Source organism: Coturnix japonica, chromosome 5 (assembly GCF_001577835.2).
Source record: "Coturnix japonica isolate 7356 chromosome 5, Coturnix japonica 2.1, whole genome shotgun sequence".
NCBI classification, from domain to species: Eukaryota; Metazoa; Chordata; class Aves; order Galliformes; family Phasianidae; genus Coturnix; species Coturnix japonica.
This window is the reverse complement of record NC_029520.1, coordinates 27,528,152-27,544,360: the sequence shown is the minus strand read 5'-3', so window position 1 is coordinate 27,544,360 and position 16,209 is coordinate 27,528,152. Positions and strand designations below refer to the sequence as shown.

General features: G+C 45.5%; 3 protein-coding genes across 6 annotated transcripts in view; 1 reads left to right on the top strand and 2 right to left on the bottom strand.

Annotated features, from left to right (window-relative positions):
• ZFYVE26 (zinc finger FYVE-type containing 26) overlaps positions 1-2,087 on the bottom strand; it is a 40,756-nt gene extending 38,669 nt beyond the window's left edge. For 2 of the 3 annotated variants that reach the window (XM_015864767.2, XM_015864766.2), the window contains exons 1-3: positions 1,992-2,086; positions 1,621-1,832; positions 289-367 (exon numbers count right to left, since the gene is read on the bottom strand). In XM_015864767.2, coding sequence (XP_015720253.1) covers positions 289-367; positions 1,621-1,811 — 270 coding nt within the window. In that variant the 5' untranslated portion in view covers positions 1,812-1,832; positions 1,992-2,086. Of the gene's footprint in view, positions 1-288; positions 368-1,620; positions 1,833-1,991 lie in introns of all 3 variants that reach the window. The other variant, XM_015864764.2, reaches the window with a different exon arrangement.
• An 87-nt stretch (positions 2,088-2,174) lies between these two features.
• Positions 2,175-6,843, top strand: LOC107314928 (galectin-related protein A-like). Of its 2 annotated transcripts, none has more exons than XM_032445193.1 (4): positions 2,175-2,291; positions 4,453-4,541; positions 5,265-5,439; positions 5,798-6,843. In XM_032445193.1, the coding sequence occupies exons 2-4, from the start codon at positions 4,498-4,500 to the stop codon at positions 5,939-5,941; spliced, it is 363 nt and encodes a 120-aa protein (XP_032301084.1). In that variant the 5' UTR covers positions 2,175-2,291; positions 4,453-4,497; the 3' UTR covers positions 5,942-6,843. The 2 variants fall into 2 exon arrangements, with proteins under 2 accessions (XP_032301084.1, XP_015720249.1); XM_015864763.2 differs by lacking the exon at positions 2,175-2,291 and adding an exon at positions 3,101-3,427.
• On the bottom strand, positions 5,571-15,182 carry PLEK2 (pleckstrin 2). The gene is made up of 10 exons (XM_015864759.2): positions 14,973-15,182; positions 12,718-12,882; positions 11,565-11,746; positions 10,765-10,856; positions 10,271-10,458; positions 9,814-9,915; positions 9,023-9,106; positions 8,378-8,456; positions 7,584-7,754; positions 5,571-5,936 (listed from the first exon to the last, which is right to left on the bottom strand). The coding sequence occupies exons 1-9, from the start codon at positions 15,018-15,020 to the stop codon at positions 7,627-7,629; spliced, it is 1,068 nt and encodes a 355-aa protein (XP_015720245.1). The 5' UTR covers positions 15,021-15,182; the 3' UTR covers positions 5,571-5,936; positions 7,584-7,626.
• Between the last annotated feature and the right edge of the window lie 1,027 nt (positions 15,183-16,209).

Sequence of the window (16,209 nt, the reverse complement as noted above, 5' to 3'; positions counted from 1 at the left end):
ATAAACTGAAGCCTTTCCGGTTATAGAAATACACAGTGACAAAAACCAATTTCTATTACCAAGGAAACAACCAAAAAAACCCCCAACATTTTATTCTCCTATGTGCAAAAGAGAAAAGTCACTTTCAAAGATTAACACTCGTTTCTTGAGAATTTTGATAAGAGCAAAACCAATAGACCAGCTACCTTGAAAGCTTGATTCCATGAACATCAGGAAAACCTACTGATACAAACAAGTAACAAGGATGGCATTTCACACTTGGAAGACATCTAGAACTAATTACTGTACCTGATCCCTTGCAAGCCATTTTTCCAGCACAAGAAGCCAAAGCCATGAAGTTCTCCACGGGCTGCAGTTCTGTCCACACCTGTAAAAGCAATAAACATGTATATGTCAGATTACACAATGCCATGCCCTTTTCTTAGATCATGGAAAACAGTTAGAGTTACTTCTATTTTTTTTTATTTCTTCATGCATTATAACAACTAAACTTTTGAAAAGTCTGGCAGGAAAAGAATACAGAGAAGACAGAACATTAACATTACTTACACATTTGCTCAATTATTTCTGCTGTGCAAACAACTGCTTTTGGATCTGTGAGAAACCAATACTGTTGCCATAGTTCTCTCCTTCAAAACATCGAAATGCATTTCTGGTCTAAAGTTCAGGCTGCAGAACCCACTTTCAGTGCTTCAGCAGATTTCTCTGAAATCTGACTGCTTGCCAAACTGCTATTTCCTGTCCCGTCTAATTCCATCCCCCCAAACGAAGCAAACTCTTACATCACAGCAGCAGAAGCAGAGCTCTCTGTCCAAAATAAAATTAACCTGCTACACTGATTAAACAAAAAACCTTCTCACTTCCATCAGCTTTTCACAAGCTCCAGTACTTATACAGACACTTCAAGGTTGGTATTCCAAGTCAGCACTTAGTCTTGACTTTTACTTAGTCAAAGGAACTAAGTAAAGAAAACAGAAGGAAAAAAAGACAGCGTAGCAGCCTTTCCCATAACCTTTACCATTGCACAAACCTTGACATGAAGCATGACCACATAGTAGTTGAGCAGGAGCAGCAATAAGCTTTAACCCTCCCACGGATAGCAGCACACCCTCAAGTGCTAAAAAGGCACCGTTCGTTCGAACAAAACCCCTGGACACATCCGAGACATCTCAGCACATAAACCTGCACTACACCCCACATCCCAGCGGCCTCGTGCAGCCATCACGCCATCGGACAATCCTCATTGCAGCCTTTCAATACCTGAAGGGAACTTACTCCCAGGAGGGGAGTAAACTCTTCGAAAGGGCTGACAATAGCAGGACTAGGGGGAATGGTTTTAAGTTAAAAGAGGGAAGATTTAGGTTGGATGTTAGGGGGAAGTTCTTCACTAGGAGAGTGGTTAGGCCCTGGAACAGGCTGCCCAGGGAGGTTGTGGATGCCCCGTCCTTGGAGGTGTTCAAGACCAGGTTGGACATGGCTCTGGGCAACCTGATCTAGTAAAGGTGTATGTTTGGTGGCCCTGCCAGGCAGGGGGTTGGAACTACATGATCCTTGAGGTCCCTTCCAACCCGGCTCATTCTGTGATTCTGTGACACAGCGCACACAACATCCCCTACTTACCGGACCGCCTGTGGACAGGCCACCAGCGCCTCGAGGATGGCCTCCACCTTCCCGGGGCCGTCTCCCCTCCACCGGCCCAGCTGGGGCACACAGGCCTGCGCCAGCTCCCAGTGCCCGCTCCGCACGCACTCACAGAAGAACCCGAAGAGCCGCTCCAGAGAGGCCGCTTCTTCCTTGCCGAAGGGAAACATCCTCCCAGCGCGGCCTCGCACCTGGGCAGGGAACACGGAGAGCGATGCCGGGAGGAGAGCGACAGGGAGGCCCCCTATGTCTCTGCCAACATCAGCCCTCGGGGGCCTCCCACCACGGCTCCCACCGCCCTCCACCTCCTCAGCGCGGACTGCCCAGGGCGATCCCCCCGTTAACGTTACCTGACAGAGCGGGCACTGCGGCGGCACCGGCTCTACCGAACCACCGCTACCGCCGCCGCCATCTTGGGAGGCGCCTCAGCTGAGCACGCCGCCGGGCGGGCACGGGGAGGCGGGCGCCCATTGGCCGGGCCGGGGCGGAAGGTAAACAAGCCGCCATCTTTCTTCGGGAGCCGGGCGGCGCCTCAGGGCTCCGGGCAGCGCTTAGCACCGCCCTCACCGGCACCACGCCCCGGGCCCTTCCCACACAGCCACAGGTCCGACTGTGGTTGAGTGTATTTATGAGTACAGAGAGGAGAAAATGTATGTGTAAGCATACATGGGTACAAATAACTACGTGTTTTGATGTCCTTATGCAAAGGAGTAAATATATTTGTCCTTACAGGGTGTGAGAAAGGCGTGCACTGAGGGGTCCATTCGTACATGTGTGTGTGGATACAGAACACACGTATTCTCCTTTGAGAGAGGGCTGGAGTGGAAGAAAATGTATTTTATAATACACAGTTTGTATGTGTGCTGTGTAGGTCACTCCAAAAGTAATGCCTCCTGTTTATTTCCATGGAAACTCCAGTGGGTCTGAAGCACAATAACACCATTTGATAGAGTGAATTCTCAGCTACAAAACACTATTTTTCAACACAGCCGCCACCGTTTGCTGTGCATGTTCACCAGTGCTGAACAAGAGCCGGCATGCTGCCCCTGTCAAAATCTGCATGGCCATCTGGAACATGGCTTGTCTTTCACATCGCTGTCACCACTGCTGAAATGCACCACCCACCACCTTGCTGTGCTCACAACCCACTGTTTGGACTCCATAAATGTTCAGCAAGTGCTAATGAATGCCAATGGGTGCCATTTTTTCTGCATGGAGGGATTCAGTGCTACACCTTTTGTTCATACTCACATCCATGCCAGAAGCCATTTTGACAGACTGCCCCTCTGCTGCCTTCTGTCACATGGTGATAAAATGTAGCAGAATATGGGTGGGAAGTTGTGGCCTCTACTGTCCTACCACCAACATCCTCCTCTGACATCATGGGCCAACATCACAAAACTGGAGGCAATTTCAGAGCAGCCCTCATATATTTGTATGAACAAATGCAGTGTCTTGCACATACACACCCAAACCAATATGTACTTCTGCAGTACGTATAGGCTGACAGTCAAGATATGCCTGACCCTCCAGGTGGGTGTCAGGGTGCTCCATGCTGCTGCTGACTCCTTGGCTGTGCTGCGCCCAGGCGTGTGGGCTGTGACTCAGCTGCTTGGCTGGGTGTTGTCCAGATACTGCCTGGCAGAGATAACTCGCCCCCTCTCCCGACAGCCTCCCTTTATTCTTGGCTTTTTGTTTGTTTTTGTCATCACACGAGAAAAGCTCCCCCGGGAACAGCAGTGTGTGTGGCGCAGCAGGGATGACAGAGAAGGAGAGGTGTCCCAAAGTAAGTGAGCGAAGGGGTCCCCAGGGCTCCTGAATGGAAATAGGGGAAGGGGGCCATGTCCCTGTGCACACAATGGGACTCACCTGCACACCCTGCAAGGTGGTGCAGGAGCTTGTACAGCTGCTGGCTGTATGGCATTTTCAGTATTTCTCACCCATACTGCTAACTCAGCTTTGGCTGAGTGACCACATGTGGACAGCTGTGCTCCTGAGCTAGGGGGTTATTAGTGAGTCTGGAATGTAGTAAATGTTGGCTGGATGTAAATATCAAGAAGGGAAAAAGAATTGCTTAAGGTCATCTTAGCAAAAGGTATAGCTAGTATACTGGAATTAGGAAATGGAGTATAGGTGAAATGCTTTCTATCGTCTTGAGTTTGTGTTCCCATTAAGTAAGTTAGCATTCAATAATTTAAAATTCTAACATTGGACTTATTTTCCAACCATCTGAATTTGAAAACATGTATGAAATACCCATAGCAATGTACACTTGAATGGAAGCCCATGGGTTTCCATGCAAATATAGTGGTTCTAATAGCCAAACTACTAAATCATACAAATATTGTGTGAGTCTTCTAGAAGAAAATGAAGTTTTTCTTTGGACCACTGGAAGAATAAGGCACGTTGTTATCTGTAAGAGTGTCTGTTGTGCATTGGCTTGGAAAATTATCAGTGTTATGCAAACTGCTCATAACACTTAGTGTTTCACAGCAGCTTCTCTCCATCTGCGATGCACATGGAGTGATTACGTGCTACAGCATAATACTCCAAATGTCCTCATTACTTTATTTTCCAAGTTATCTCTTATTTTTCCTTGCCAGCCATTGCCCCTATTAGGTTCTCCACTGACCCTTGAAGCAGACAGAGAATTACTTGGAACAAGTACATGCAGCTCTGTTCTTCCAGGAGAGTTTGCAACTAGAGTGAATGGGGGAAGTGCAGATCCACCCAAATTCTCTTTTACATACAAAAATACAATGAAGTCATCTGAGGTGACCTACTGCAGCTCGTTTTCTCTCTTCCCTGTAGGTGGAGCAGTATGTTGGTGAAATTAAAGGTGGTCTGAGACCTGCCATGAGAATCACCATCATAGGGATGGTACCTTCCAACCCCAAGAGGTAGGTAAAGAGGCTGATGGGGAGGTCATCCACGTCATATACTTGTGGGAATACAAGAAGAACTGTACAGAGCAGCAGCTGGAGGCAAGATAAACAGCATGAGAACCAAAGACACCTCTAGAAGAAGAAAGAACAGCTCACGGCTCTGATTTGATAAGCTGAGATGAGAATGTGGAGCGAAAATTTACTGTTAGAACTTTCTGACTGCTCCACCACCATTTTCTACTCCTTGCCTGTATCTAACATGAACTAAAAGGGATGAACTAGAAGGGATGAACAAATGGTTCAACTCAAAACCTGTAGGTTGTCTGCTGGTGGCTGGAATCAAAACCACTTGAAAAATAGCAGTTTTGGCACAGGAAGTGAATGTCCATTGCTTTGTTTAATCTAGATGACAACTGTGCTATCATTACTTTTTTTTTGTATTTGGCAATCAACTCCAGCACTTCTATTGGTGAAACGTTGGAATTCAGTCACTCACCAATACTTGTTTGACTTCACTCACAAGAAACAGAAGACAAAATGAGAACTTATTAGTGTCCTCCTAGAAACTGGAAGAGAAAGAAAGCATGGCCTAATCTCAGCCTGATCTGCAGCTTCTAAGCCTGCCAGCAGTTTCTTTAGGAGTCCTGTGTTTCAAGGAATAAACAGCTCTCTCTAGTCTTTGTAGATGTCTGCTATGCTCCTCACTCCCTTTTACATTGTCATTTAATTGTTTTTCAGCTTTTCAGTGACTCTGCTCTGTGATCCAGTGGATGCAAACAAAGATGTTGGGATGATATTCACAGTTAACTTCAGTGAGAAGTCCATCACACGAAATGCACGAATTGATGGGAAGTGGGGGATGGAAGAGAAGACTATACCCTACTTCCCATTTATAGCAGGGGACACATTTAAGGTAACTGTGGGACTACTATAAATAGGGTGGAAGGGAGAAGGGATGTGAGCTGTGTGTATGACTAACTACTGAAATTGCTGGGTTAACAACACTGGCATATTCTCATATGGCACAGAGAAACAGTTCAAGCCTTGAAGGAGAGATTCATTTATTTCTCTAGTTTTAATGATAGAGCTTTTTATAAAGAGTTTTACAGTTTTACTTCAGCATAGAGTAGGTTATTTATTAGAGGCATCTCAGAGGAACTGGTAGACCTTGTGCTTCACCGTCCCTATTACGCAGGGGTTCTAAGTTCACACTGTTGAAATCAGTTCAGCTGCTGTCCTCTAACACCCTCACCTGTCCTTTTCCATTGCAGATGGAGCTCTTATGTGAACATCAGCAAATAAAGGTCTTGCTTGACGGGCGGCAGATCTGTGACTTCACTCACCGCATTCAGCCTCTGAACCTGGTGAAAGCTTTGCAGATCACGGGCGATGTCAAGCTTACCAAAGTGGCTTGAAAAAAAAGGAGTTCACAATATTACTAAGGGACAGAGACAAATGCACTTTCTTCTGTCTGAGAAATGTTTTATCTTTTTCTCCTCCTTGATTTTGGAGAATGGGAACTGTCTTTTTTCATTTGCTGATGAAATACACTTCTTTTTTTTTTTCCTCTTATCTGTGTTCCACAATTGCAGAGATATGGCTGGTCCAGCTAAGTCAGAGGACCTATATGTAGATACTGTCTTGGTCCCCCAGATTAGAAGTCTTTTGATGCTAGGTGGTATCTCATATGATACTTCATGGTTCCCTAACCCCTCAGGCATGCCATCTAATGGAGCTCAGTCCTTTGTGGTAACTGTTACCCTGTAACTACAATTGAGTGGTGTGCAGGCAGTGGGACTTAGAAAGGAGAAGTGGGAAATATCTTTGGAAGTGAATAAGAGAGTCTGGAGAGCCCCAACAAGGCTCATGTTATCAGGAAGGAACTGCTTGTCCAGGAATCTCCTATCAATCAGCACAAAGCTACATGTATTTCACCATATAGAGTAGTAGATGCCTTACTGCCATCCCTATCTGTTGCAGGTAGAGTTCTCAGGAGCTGAAGGGTTTGAGCAGTTGAGGATTTCACAGTCTTCACTGGACCAGTCCTATGAAATTGTATCTGTGTCTGAAACTGCATCATCCATTTTTGCATGTGATTAAAACTGCCTTTGCTAGCAAACTTCTTTACCAGCTTTTGTAAATATTTGAATGCATGCATATGCTGTGCTGTTATTTCATTGCTGTAGATTTGGAAAAGAGTCTCAAATATGTGGCTGTTATAATAAATATATAAATACAAAAGGGATGGTTCTGTGGATAGAGGACTACCCAATTCCTTTGTGCCTTCAGGAATGATAAATAGCATTCTGTCTTTACAGTGTTTTTGTGACTCTGCAGAATCTGTCAGATACAGCTACTCAGATAACAGGAGTCTGATAAAAAATAGCATATCAGCAGTTTGGTTGGATGTTTTGATCATCTCATGTGTTCAGTCCTACTCTGACACTGTGGACAATTTCTCAGTTTCCATAGTACTCTAAGTTGAAACCATTATTTTCCAACTGATCTCTGAGAAGCATCATATCTAAAGAGCACAAGAGAATCAAATGCACTGAACTTTTTTTTTGTGATGTATGTTTAATGATACCAGAGCTAAGCTTCAGCAAGGTTTTATCACAGTGCATCAAGAAAGGCAGCCTCAGACACCAGGGCCTTTCATGACTGTGACTCAGTTCAAGCATCTTGATTCAGTCCGTCTGAACTAGTTAAGTTCACACGCCCCTTTTTGAAGGAGAAAGGAGCAAGACATTTCTGCTTTAGAATAAAACACAGTCTGGATCTGCCAGATGTAGACTGAATACTTGTACAAAAGATGCTTTTTCTTCCACCTTGAACGAGTCTGTCTTACTGTTTCCTCGTAAAGCATCATTTATTTGTATCCACATGTTGTTCTTTGTCTCTTGGTTAGAAGGTAAGTTCTGCCAGATCTGTGTGCCACCAGGGATTCTGATCTGACAGGAACTGCTGGGTGCTATGACAATACGCGTAACAAAAATAGAATGTCTAGGGAAAAAAAAAACAAACAACCATCACTCCCAGATAAAGAGAGCAGGAAACCTGGTCACAAACGTGGCACTGTTTGGCATGGAGTCCATCTTAATCATGTCAGTGGTTTGATCGCTTCAATCCATTGTGTTCGCTCTGCCTTGGAGCTGGCCTGCATGTAATAATGAATGTCTTTTTTGGTGATGATTTTGAAGAGGTTGCCTTGCACATTGCCCTTCACACCTACAGAGAAAAAAAATAACATGACAGGTGAGGAAAGCACACAGAGAACAGCTTTGCAGCAGGTACAAATTCTTACTGTGGCAGATTTTTATTTTAATGAATTAAGGTGTTAGATCTCTCAGTTTCATTACAGATAAGACAGCTAAAGCTGTTCTGCCTCTGCTTAATCTGGATTCTAGCAGATCCAAATGAGAGTGCATACAAATAGAGAGGACATTAAAAAAGGACAGTATCTGGGGTTTCCTCAAGATTTTGAGTCCAGTAACATCCAAAAAGGTCTCTCCTCTTTAGCTGTTAACTCTGGAAAATTAATTCATTTAATTTATTGATTTAAATGCATTTCTTGAGACTCTCTCATACATCACCTGACTAAGAAAAATCCATAAGAAGGGAACACTGAAGATATGCAGAAACAAAAACCCCCAAAACAACATCCCCTCTGGTAGGGTACAGCCCAGCCCATTAGTATGGCTATTCCTTACAGCTTACTTTCTCTCCCCTGCAAGGGGAGGGGAAAGGCCAGCCTGTGTTTGCACAGTCAGCCAAACCACAAAACACCCCCAGTGACTGTAGTGCAATCATATAAGCACACAAGTAGCAAAGCGCAGAGGCTCATGCTTTACCTGCTGGGACTCCATTGTCCTCCAGAGCTGAGACAAGACAGCCTCGAAGAGAAAATCCACCTACTGGTCTGTTCTCTTCCTGATAACAATCAGACAAACAAAAACAACAAGCACAACACAAAGGAGATGAGACTTAGCTGCAATGGTTACATCCATGAAGACAGCATAACAAACTTTCTTGGTCCTTAAGCAAATTTAAATCTGAGTGGCATAAATTCCAGTAAATGCTTTGAGATCAAGGGAACCCTATTCAAGGATGTAAAAAGAACTGAGGAAATCCCAGTGTTGATCTCAAGTGATGGAATGCCAGCCCAGAAAGTTTACAGCCCAGGAAGAATGCCTGCAGGAGCACTGTCACAGACTGTGTGTGTACAGCAAACGAGTAACCCCAAGGTTGCTGCCCTACATGTAAGGGAAATGAATCTCAATGGGGAAAAGGTAGGCAAGGGATGCAGGGACAGAGAATCATGCAGGGACAACTCCAAAGGTAAGACCACTGAGGCCTTACTCCCCAGGAAATCAAAGATGAATCCAGAAGGAGAGTTGGGAGAGAGAAACATTTACAACAAAACTGTGTTGTATTTTCATTACGATATTTAGATCTGCAAGAGGATTTCTGAGGGTATGAACTTGCCACACATATACCTTGGTGGGGTCATAGTAGTGTAAGAATGCAGGATCAGCTCTCAGAACAAACTTCCTCACCTTCCAGTTTTTCCTCTTGTGTCCCTGCAAAATGAAAAACAGATGTTTTGCAGCCAACAGAGAAAAAAAAAACTATACTGACATCCTAATAACTCCCAGGATTTTCTGCTTAACCTCCTTCTTATTCCTTATTCATATTCCTCTTTAACATTTTCTTATTCCTTTCTTGTGCTGAGAACCAAGAAAGAAGAGCGAAAGGACCAAGAGATGGCCTGAGAGTGGGATCCTATAACCAATTACCATGGGAAGGTAAATATGCCTGGAAAAAAAAACAGGGCTCACCCCCACCAGAGCATCTGTGTGAGTGTCTAAGTGACTGCTCATAAGTTAATGTCCACTTCATGCAAAAACCAAATTGCTCAGCTTTGAAATTCATCCACGGTCCCCAGAATATCATTGGAAAATCCCCACAGGATGGGTTAAACCAGAGGAGCAGTGCATTCACTTGGTGCGACTGTAACAGCTCTGGTGGAGTTTGTGTGGGACTCTTAATTGTTGTTTTATGCCTATATACTCAGCACGTACAGAATATCCAATTAAACCTGCCAGAGCAGTAAGTTCCATAGTTCATGTATTTATGACCTGATACTCTTCACCTCATGATGGCAGGCAAGATCTACTCTGTGGGACACAGTTCTATAGCCGCGCTCATGTAACACGTTCATTCTCCACTGAGCTTTACCAGTTGTCTTTTTTCTTTCTCCCCAGTGATCTCCAAAGCCCGTATTTACCTGTTTCACTAAGAATCCTTGCTTCACAATTGTGCCACTTAATTCAGAGATGTTAAATTGCAGCTCTTCCTTGGAACTGATCATTTTCTTACTCGTCTCAGCCTGCAAATACAGAAAAGATGATTTCACATCTGTTTTTCATCTAAATACATTCTTAAGCATAAGATTCTGCATTTTGTCTATTTTTAGCTACTATTTCCTGAGCAAATTCTGCTCTGCACCCTTTCTAATACCTAATTATTTGCTTTGTAGATCCCTCTGTATCCCTGCACTTGTTTGTCTCCAGCAAAAGTTCCAGTACTGCATGTCCGTAAGCCTGAAGTTTCTCCTTCTGTTTGTTTCCACACCTGCATATTTTTCCTGTGGTGCATTTTGTACACATCCCCTTTACCACTGCCCCAAACCAAGCACATGACAAAGGGCAGAAGAGCTGCTGCTTGTCAACTGCATCACTTACAAACATGTACAGTGCGGTGGAGTCATCGAGGAACTGCTCAGAGAGGTCACTGTAGCGCGTGGCCCCGGTGCTGCGTGCACCCACGGGCTTGGTGAAGTTCTCCTCCATCAGCATGGAGGCCAAGGTGACGGCCTCAAACCGTGATACGGCAAAGTTGTTGGAGATGAGCCAGTCCACCAGAGCAGAACCTGCGGGGGGAAAGGCAGCTCTCAGATCAAGGGAACGCTCTCTTCCAAGGGCAGACAAATGGTCTTCTGCCCTATAAGCCTTCCTTTGCTTCGGGATCGTCACAAAGGCTGTCAGTGAAGGGGGAGGGTGACAAAAGAGAGGGGTCCTCTGTGTGCTTTCATATATTTAATGAATAAGCAAAAAAGGACATTGGACAATTCAGCTGCATCAGTACCTTCTCCTGGGCCATAATTAATCCCATCAAGAAAGCAGTGCAGTATCTCCCTTGTCCCTGCAACATGTCAGAGGCGAGGCAGCAGACATACCTGTGAAGGTCTCCTTGTATCTGTTGCCTTGCTCCACGTTGAGGGTCAGCTTAATTCCAGCACTGCTGTCACGCATCTTATCCACGATGTGGCTGTAGAAGAGTACATAGGACAAAACTACATAAGTAGAAAGATGGGCAGAAATTGTCACGTGCTTCTGTCTGTGCCTGGGGTGCCCTAAAGATTACCAGCACAAAGCTATGAAACAGCCTACATACCTCTCTGACCCTTAGTGCTAAGTATGGTACAGCAAAACTTTATTATCCCAATGCAGAGCACTAAGCAGGATGCCTTATAATGTATCCTTCATTTCAAAGCACTTCAAATTAAGCTAGAGACACATTTCATATACTTTCTTAACACAAATCTAATTAATGCCATTTTTCTATATCCTAATAGAAACTGTTTAATATAGTATACCCTAAAAGTCCTAGCCTGGATTCTGGTTGCCAGCTCTGAGAGCTTCCCAGCATGGCATGCACAGAGTCACCTCTCAGTCTTTCTGTGACATTACAGCTTGCAAGATAATGGATCACCCCAGTCTGAATATCTCTGCAGCTGAGTAGCCTTCAAGCCAGCAGTGACGTGCCTGTGCAGAACCTCCATATATCCAAAAATTAGGGTCAGGAAGAAGTGCATTCCCATGCCTCAGCTCCCAGGAGGGAGCAGCCAATGTAGATGCTCCTGGTGATGAAGGAGAAGATCTGTGCAGAGAGAAGCTTCCCTTCACCATCCCACCCAGTGGCTCAGGTGCTTTGCAGAGTACAGCAACAGTTGAAGGAGAAACCATGAACACTTACTGGAGGCTGATGTTCTCTAGTAGCTTGAAAGAATTCTTCATTCTGTGAAGCTCTTGCACCTGCACTGGGTGACCAGCATGAATAGCTCCAGTGATGTCCAAAGCCCAGGAGTCTCGCTCTTCTCTAGAGCAACATTCAAGGAAATAGTCTGTGTTGGTTTTTGTCTTTAGTTTGATAAGCAGCTGTGAAGAGAGAAGTGCAAAGGAGTAACAATGTTTAGCTTTTGTTTTTCACTTGCATTTTGCTTCTTTCGCCACTGGTCCAAATATAAGAAATAGGTGTGTTACAGCATCCCAGCTGGGTAGTAGCAAAAAGCTATTGACCTGAAGGATGCCGGGCACAGCTCTGTTTTGGGGGGAGATTACTTTCTCCTCCCCCCAGCCCCACAAATCCCTGAGTTTTCAGTTACAAGCATGACTTGCATGCATGGTGCACAAGCTTGGAAGAGAACACATCACCCAGATACCAGAGTACATAGCAGCATTCTGCTGAGGACAGAGCCTTTGCATCCAGAACTCTGGTTTCTGAGCAACTACAGGCTCTCTCTAGGCTCATTCTGTCATGAGAAAGGCTGAAACAGTGAGCAATTTACAGAATCATTTCCTTTTGGCCCCACTCTGTGGAGGTCTGTGTCACAGCCGCCTATGGGTGAGCTGAGAAGCACAGGATGCACTTTCCCTTCCTCAGCCTTTCTGCTAGAAGCTTTCTAAAGCAGTGAAGTCCCACTGAATGGAAAAGGGAATCTGAAATGGCCAGGAACAACCAGTGGAGACAGCTGGGTTTAGGGCAATTACTGGGGTGATGAGCTGCCATTTTTTCCCCATCCTCCTTAGGTTTTATTGAGCTGCTCATGCCCACTGTCCACACACTCTTAGGCTGATGCATTTGTTCCAGTGTGTGTGTGTAAGAAACATTGTTTTGACGAATGTGCCCCAGATTTGAGCAGAGCGGATGACAAAGGCATAAGGAAGGAGTTAATTTCTAGTCCTGGTTACATTGCAAATGGCTGTTTGCTTTTGGCTGCACCTACTTCTGGAATTACATACCCCAGTGATATGGTTGCAACAATCAAAGAAATCAAGAGGAGGGGAAAGATAAGGGAGAAATTAGAAAGTGAGTATCATTGAGGAGGGATACATATTTCTAGCCATACCGGTCTGTTCTCATATTCCAGACAAGGACAAGTAATAGTGCAGCCATCCAGAAGGATCCTGCCCTTTGGAGAAGATTCCTTCTTGCCTCCTTCAAGTTTATAATACAGCAGCTTATCCTGGAGTAGAACGAACCATCTTACTTTCCAGTTATGAACGATATGTCCCTAGAGGGGAAGAAATCCACGTATTAACACAAGCATAGGGAAAATGTTTTTTTCTTTCTTTTTTTGTGAAATACCACAATAAATCCTCAACAAACCGATAAGAATCATGAGAAGACGTTGTGAGTCCTGTTCTCCCTAAAACACACATCTTAGGAATGAAATAACACAGCTCCATCAACACAACGTCGCAGAGTGAGGGTAGAAATGTGACTTGCCTTTTCCTTGCATCCCTTCATGTTGCTACTGGGAGGCTGCCTGCCTCAGCCTCCTGGGCTGAAAACACTCCCTGTGCTACTGTTCCCTGCAAAGGAGTTATTCTTTTTACTGTCAAAAGACTCAGTGTCAGATGCATTCTAGATTATAGAGAGTAAAACACTTCCTCTTTCCTCACCATGAATAGCACCCAGCTGCCTTTTGCCCTAGTGCATGGGAGAGCACGATGGGCAAGGTGGGGTACCTATAGGTTCAGGTCTCCCTGTGGGTCAGGCACAGCCAGGAGCTGGCTGCCTTTCTGTGGGTGAGGGAGCATCATGGTCTGCAGGCAAATGAAGCTCTGGGGATGGGAGAGGTGGGTACTGCCAGGAGGAAGGAAGAAGGAAGGTCCAGCTGTGGCAGGAATCAAACCCCCTTTAACTTGCTACAAGTAAAGGAGAAGCTCAGCAATTTCCAGTAAAGGTGGAGTGGCAAGTCTAAATTCCAAAGCACGTTAAATCTAATGCCTTTGAGTCTATACTAAATGCAGTCTACCTAGCTTAGTTTTGTTCTTCCCTTCACCTTCTTCACTGTCTTTCTCACCTACTGCAGATCACCTTGGCTGTCTTCCCTTTGTTAGGGCTCTTTCCTTCCTGGAGATTTCCTTCTTCAGGAGGTGGTATTATTCTTTTTCTTTAACCTTACCTGACTCGCATGTATTTTACTTTATAAGCACAAAAGATTACAGTATTTAATCCAGCCATTTATAATACACACTGAGACTTTCTCCTTGCATCTACTCCTTTCTTCTTAAGAAATCTGATTCCTTTACCTGATCCCACCCCCAGCTCCTCCCTCCCCCCCACTTTCTTTTTTCTCCGAATCTCTTCCTATTTTTGTTGCCTCCTCCCTCAGTTTCCTTTATTCATCCTCTCCCTGGTCTCATTCCTATCCAACTTCACAGACTTCCAGTAATTTCAGCTCAGCATCCTCTCACAGTCACTGTGCCTTTGTTTCCCACCCCAATTCCAATAGGCACCTAAGAGCCACAGAGCATGGCCACAGCCTGGAGACAAGAGCAGGAGCTGGGGCTGTTCCTCCTGCTCCATGGAAGGAAGGGGCACTGGGGAGCAGCTTGAATTGCACATGGCCAACATCTGTCCTGCCAGCAGAGCTCCTGGCAAGGATTACCCTCGTGTTAGCACCAGAAGTGCAGACACGTAGTGCAGAAAAGCATTTCCGAAGGCGTGGCAAAGCTTTGAACAAACCTTTGAATTGCACTTGGAGTGTGTGCAAAGACCATATTAGTCACCGAGCCTTGGTTCTGAAGGCTGCTCACGCCCCAGTTCAGTGGCCCCCGTGTCCCTGCTTTGGCTGACTCAGTTCTGTGGAGAGAAGTGCTGAGAAAGGCTGAAACCTGTCACACTGTCCAGTTGTTTTCTCACCTCTTACTCTGGAACTTGGGGATGTGGAAGAAAGTAGCTACTTAATGCATTCCTATGTTTGTACTGCTCTCATCCTCTTAAAAAAGGACAATCAGTTCCCCATCCTTCCATACAGAATAGCAGACCCTGCTCAGCACCCACTAAAGAAGGCACAACACCTCTGTCCAGCCTTCCCACGGCCACTTCCCTGCTGCCACGTAGCCTTTCCCAGGCAATATTTCTGTGTGCTCTTTGCAGAGGTGTGCCCATCATTCTGATAACTGAGGCACACCGATAGCTCCCTCCCCTCTGAGCAAACCTAGCACAAGCAGCTCACAGGACAGTCAGTGCCTGTGGGTCCTGCAGCTCCCTCATAAGGGCCTGGCAGGAGCCCTCAGACCCACACCAACAGCCCCCCTCAGAGGCTGCTTTGCCCTTTGGAAGGAACAGCACGAAGGAGGCCACAGCACCTACCCGCTTGACGAGGAAGCCCTCCTTCAGGACCCCAGTGGTCTCCTCCATCACAGCCCACAAAAAGCAGACCCTTGTCCAGCTGAGAAGCACCCAGGCCCTGGCAGCCCGTTCCTCTGCACTCTTGGAGCTGAGGAGAGCTCATTTTTCTCCGTGACCCTCCTCCTCCACTGTGACGTATCATCCCATCCCTTCTTTCTCGCTTTCTTCCCACCTATGAGACGTTAGTTAAACATTGAGCTGGCTCTAGTGCATTACCTGCCCTCTGGGGAGAGAAACAAAGGGAGGTCTGAAAAGGATCTAAAAGGAATTTCGCCGACTTCAGAGTAATAAAAAAAAACCCTGCGGTGAGCAAGCCAACATAGAGAGCAATTTCACAATGGCAAATAAGGTGAGACATGGGGACCGCATGGGGGGAGAAGCAGCACCATAGAACTGCAGCTCGATGTTTCAGACAAAGCCATTCCATAGAATAAAGTGTCTCACCTAAGAAGCCCCAAAACCTCCCACGGCCTGCCCTGCTTTCAGTGGTTGCTGGACACGTAGGTGTATTTAGGAATACTGGTGTACTTCAACTTAACAACCTAAATCGCTGTGGAAGCAGCTACTTGCCTTTTCAGAACAGCAGTTTGATTGGCAAACACACTGCAGCGACCTCTTTAAATGGTGCCTTTTTGTGGCTGAACCCAAGTCTGAGCATTACTTCATTGTTTAGAACCTCAGCCACAACAAATGTATTTGATAGGTCCTGATGAAGCCAGTCAGAATGAGTAACAGCATAACAGTATGTCAAACAGCTGCAGCCTGCTGTACTTGTGAGCATTGCCTGATTTGTAGCCAAATGGAGCTGATGAATGCAGATAAAGGGGCAGGCTGCGATAAGAGGCCTGACGCACTGCACAACAAAGCATAACACAGCACTCGTTGCTATGCATTAAAAACAAAAAAACAAAAGAGAGAACAAAAATAGAGTTCTTCAGTTCTGTTGTGTTTGCACTCTGCTCAGACTGCTGGTCGCACTTGCATGCACCCAGGTAAAGGACAAAGAAAGTTGTTACCTTATTTGCTACATTTCTCACAAGGAGGCAGTAAAAGCGGGATGCTGAAGCAGGTATTAAACATGACAATGTGCTGTAGACAAGCCAGAGGATGACCCTGCATGGATATGAGAAATACAGCAGGCAGCTGACTGCTCATCAAATACCACAAATCCCATACAAGCAGGAAGCATGCAGGCCAA

Bases quoted from the DNA above. Each gene is read 5' to 3' on its own strand.
- LOC107314928 (XM_015864763.2), top strand. From the start codon at position 3,401: ATGACAGAGAAGGAGAGGTGTCCCAAA. The intron at 3,428-4,452 runs GTAAGTGAGCGA...TCTTCCCTGTAG, and splicing joins AGAAGGAGAGGTGTCCCAAA to GTGGAGCAGTATGTTGGTGA. The intron at 5,440-5,797 runs GTAACTGTGGGA...TTTCCATTGCAG, and splicing joins TAGCAGGGGACACATTTAAG to ATGGAGCTCTTATGTGAACA.
- PLEK2 (XM_015864759.2), bottom strand. From the start codon at position 15,020: ATGGAGGAGACCACTGGGGTCCTGAAGGAGGGCTTCCTCGTCAAGCGG. The intron at 10,459-10,764 runs GTATGTCTGCTG...TTCCCCCCGCAG, and splicing joins ATACAAGGAGACCTTCACAG to GTTCTGCTCTGGTGGACTGG. The intron at 7,755-8,377 runs GTAAAGCATGAG...TTTTCTCTGTAG, and splicing joins GGACAATGGAGTCCCAGCAG to GTGTGAAGGGCAATGTGCAA.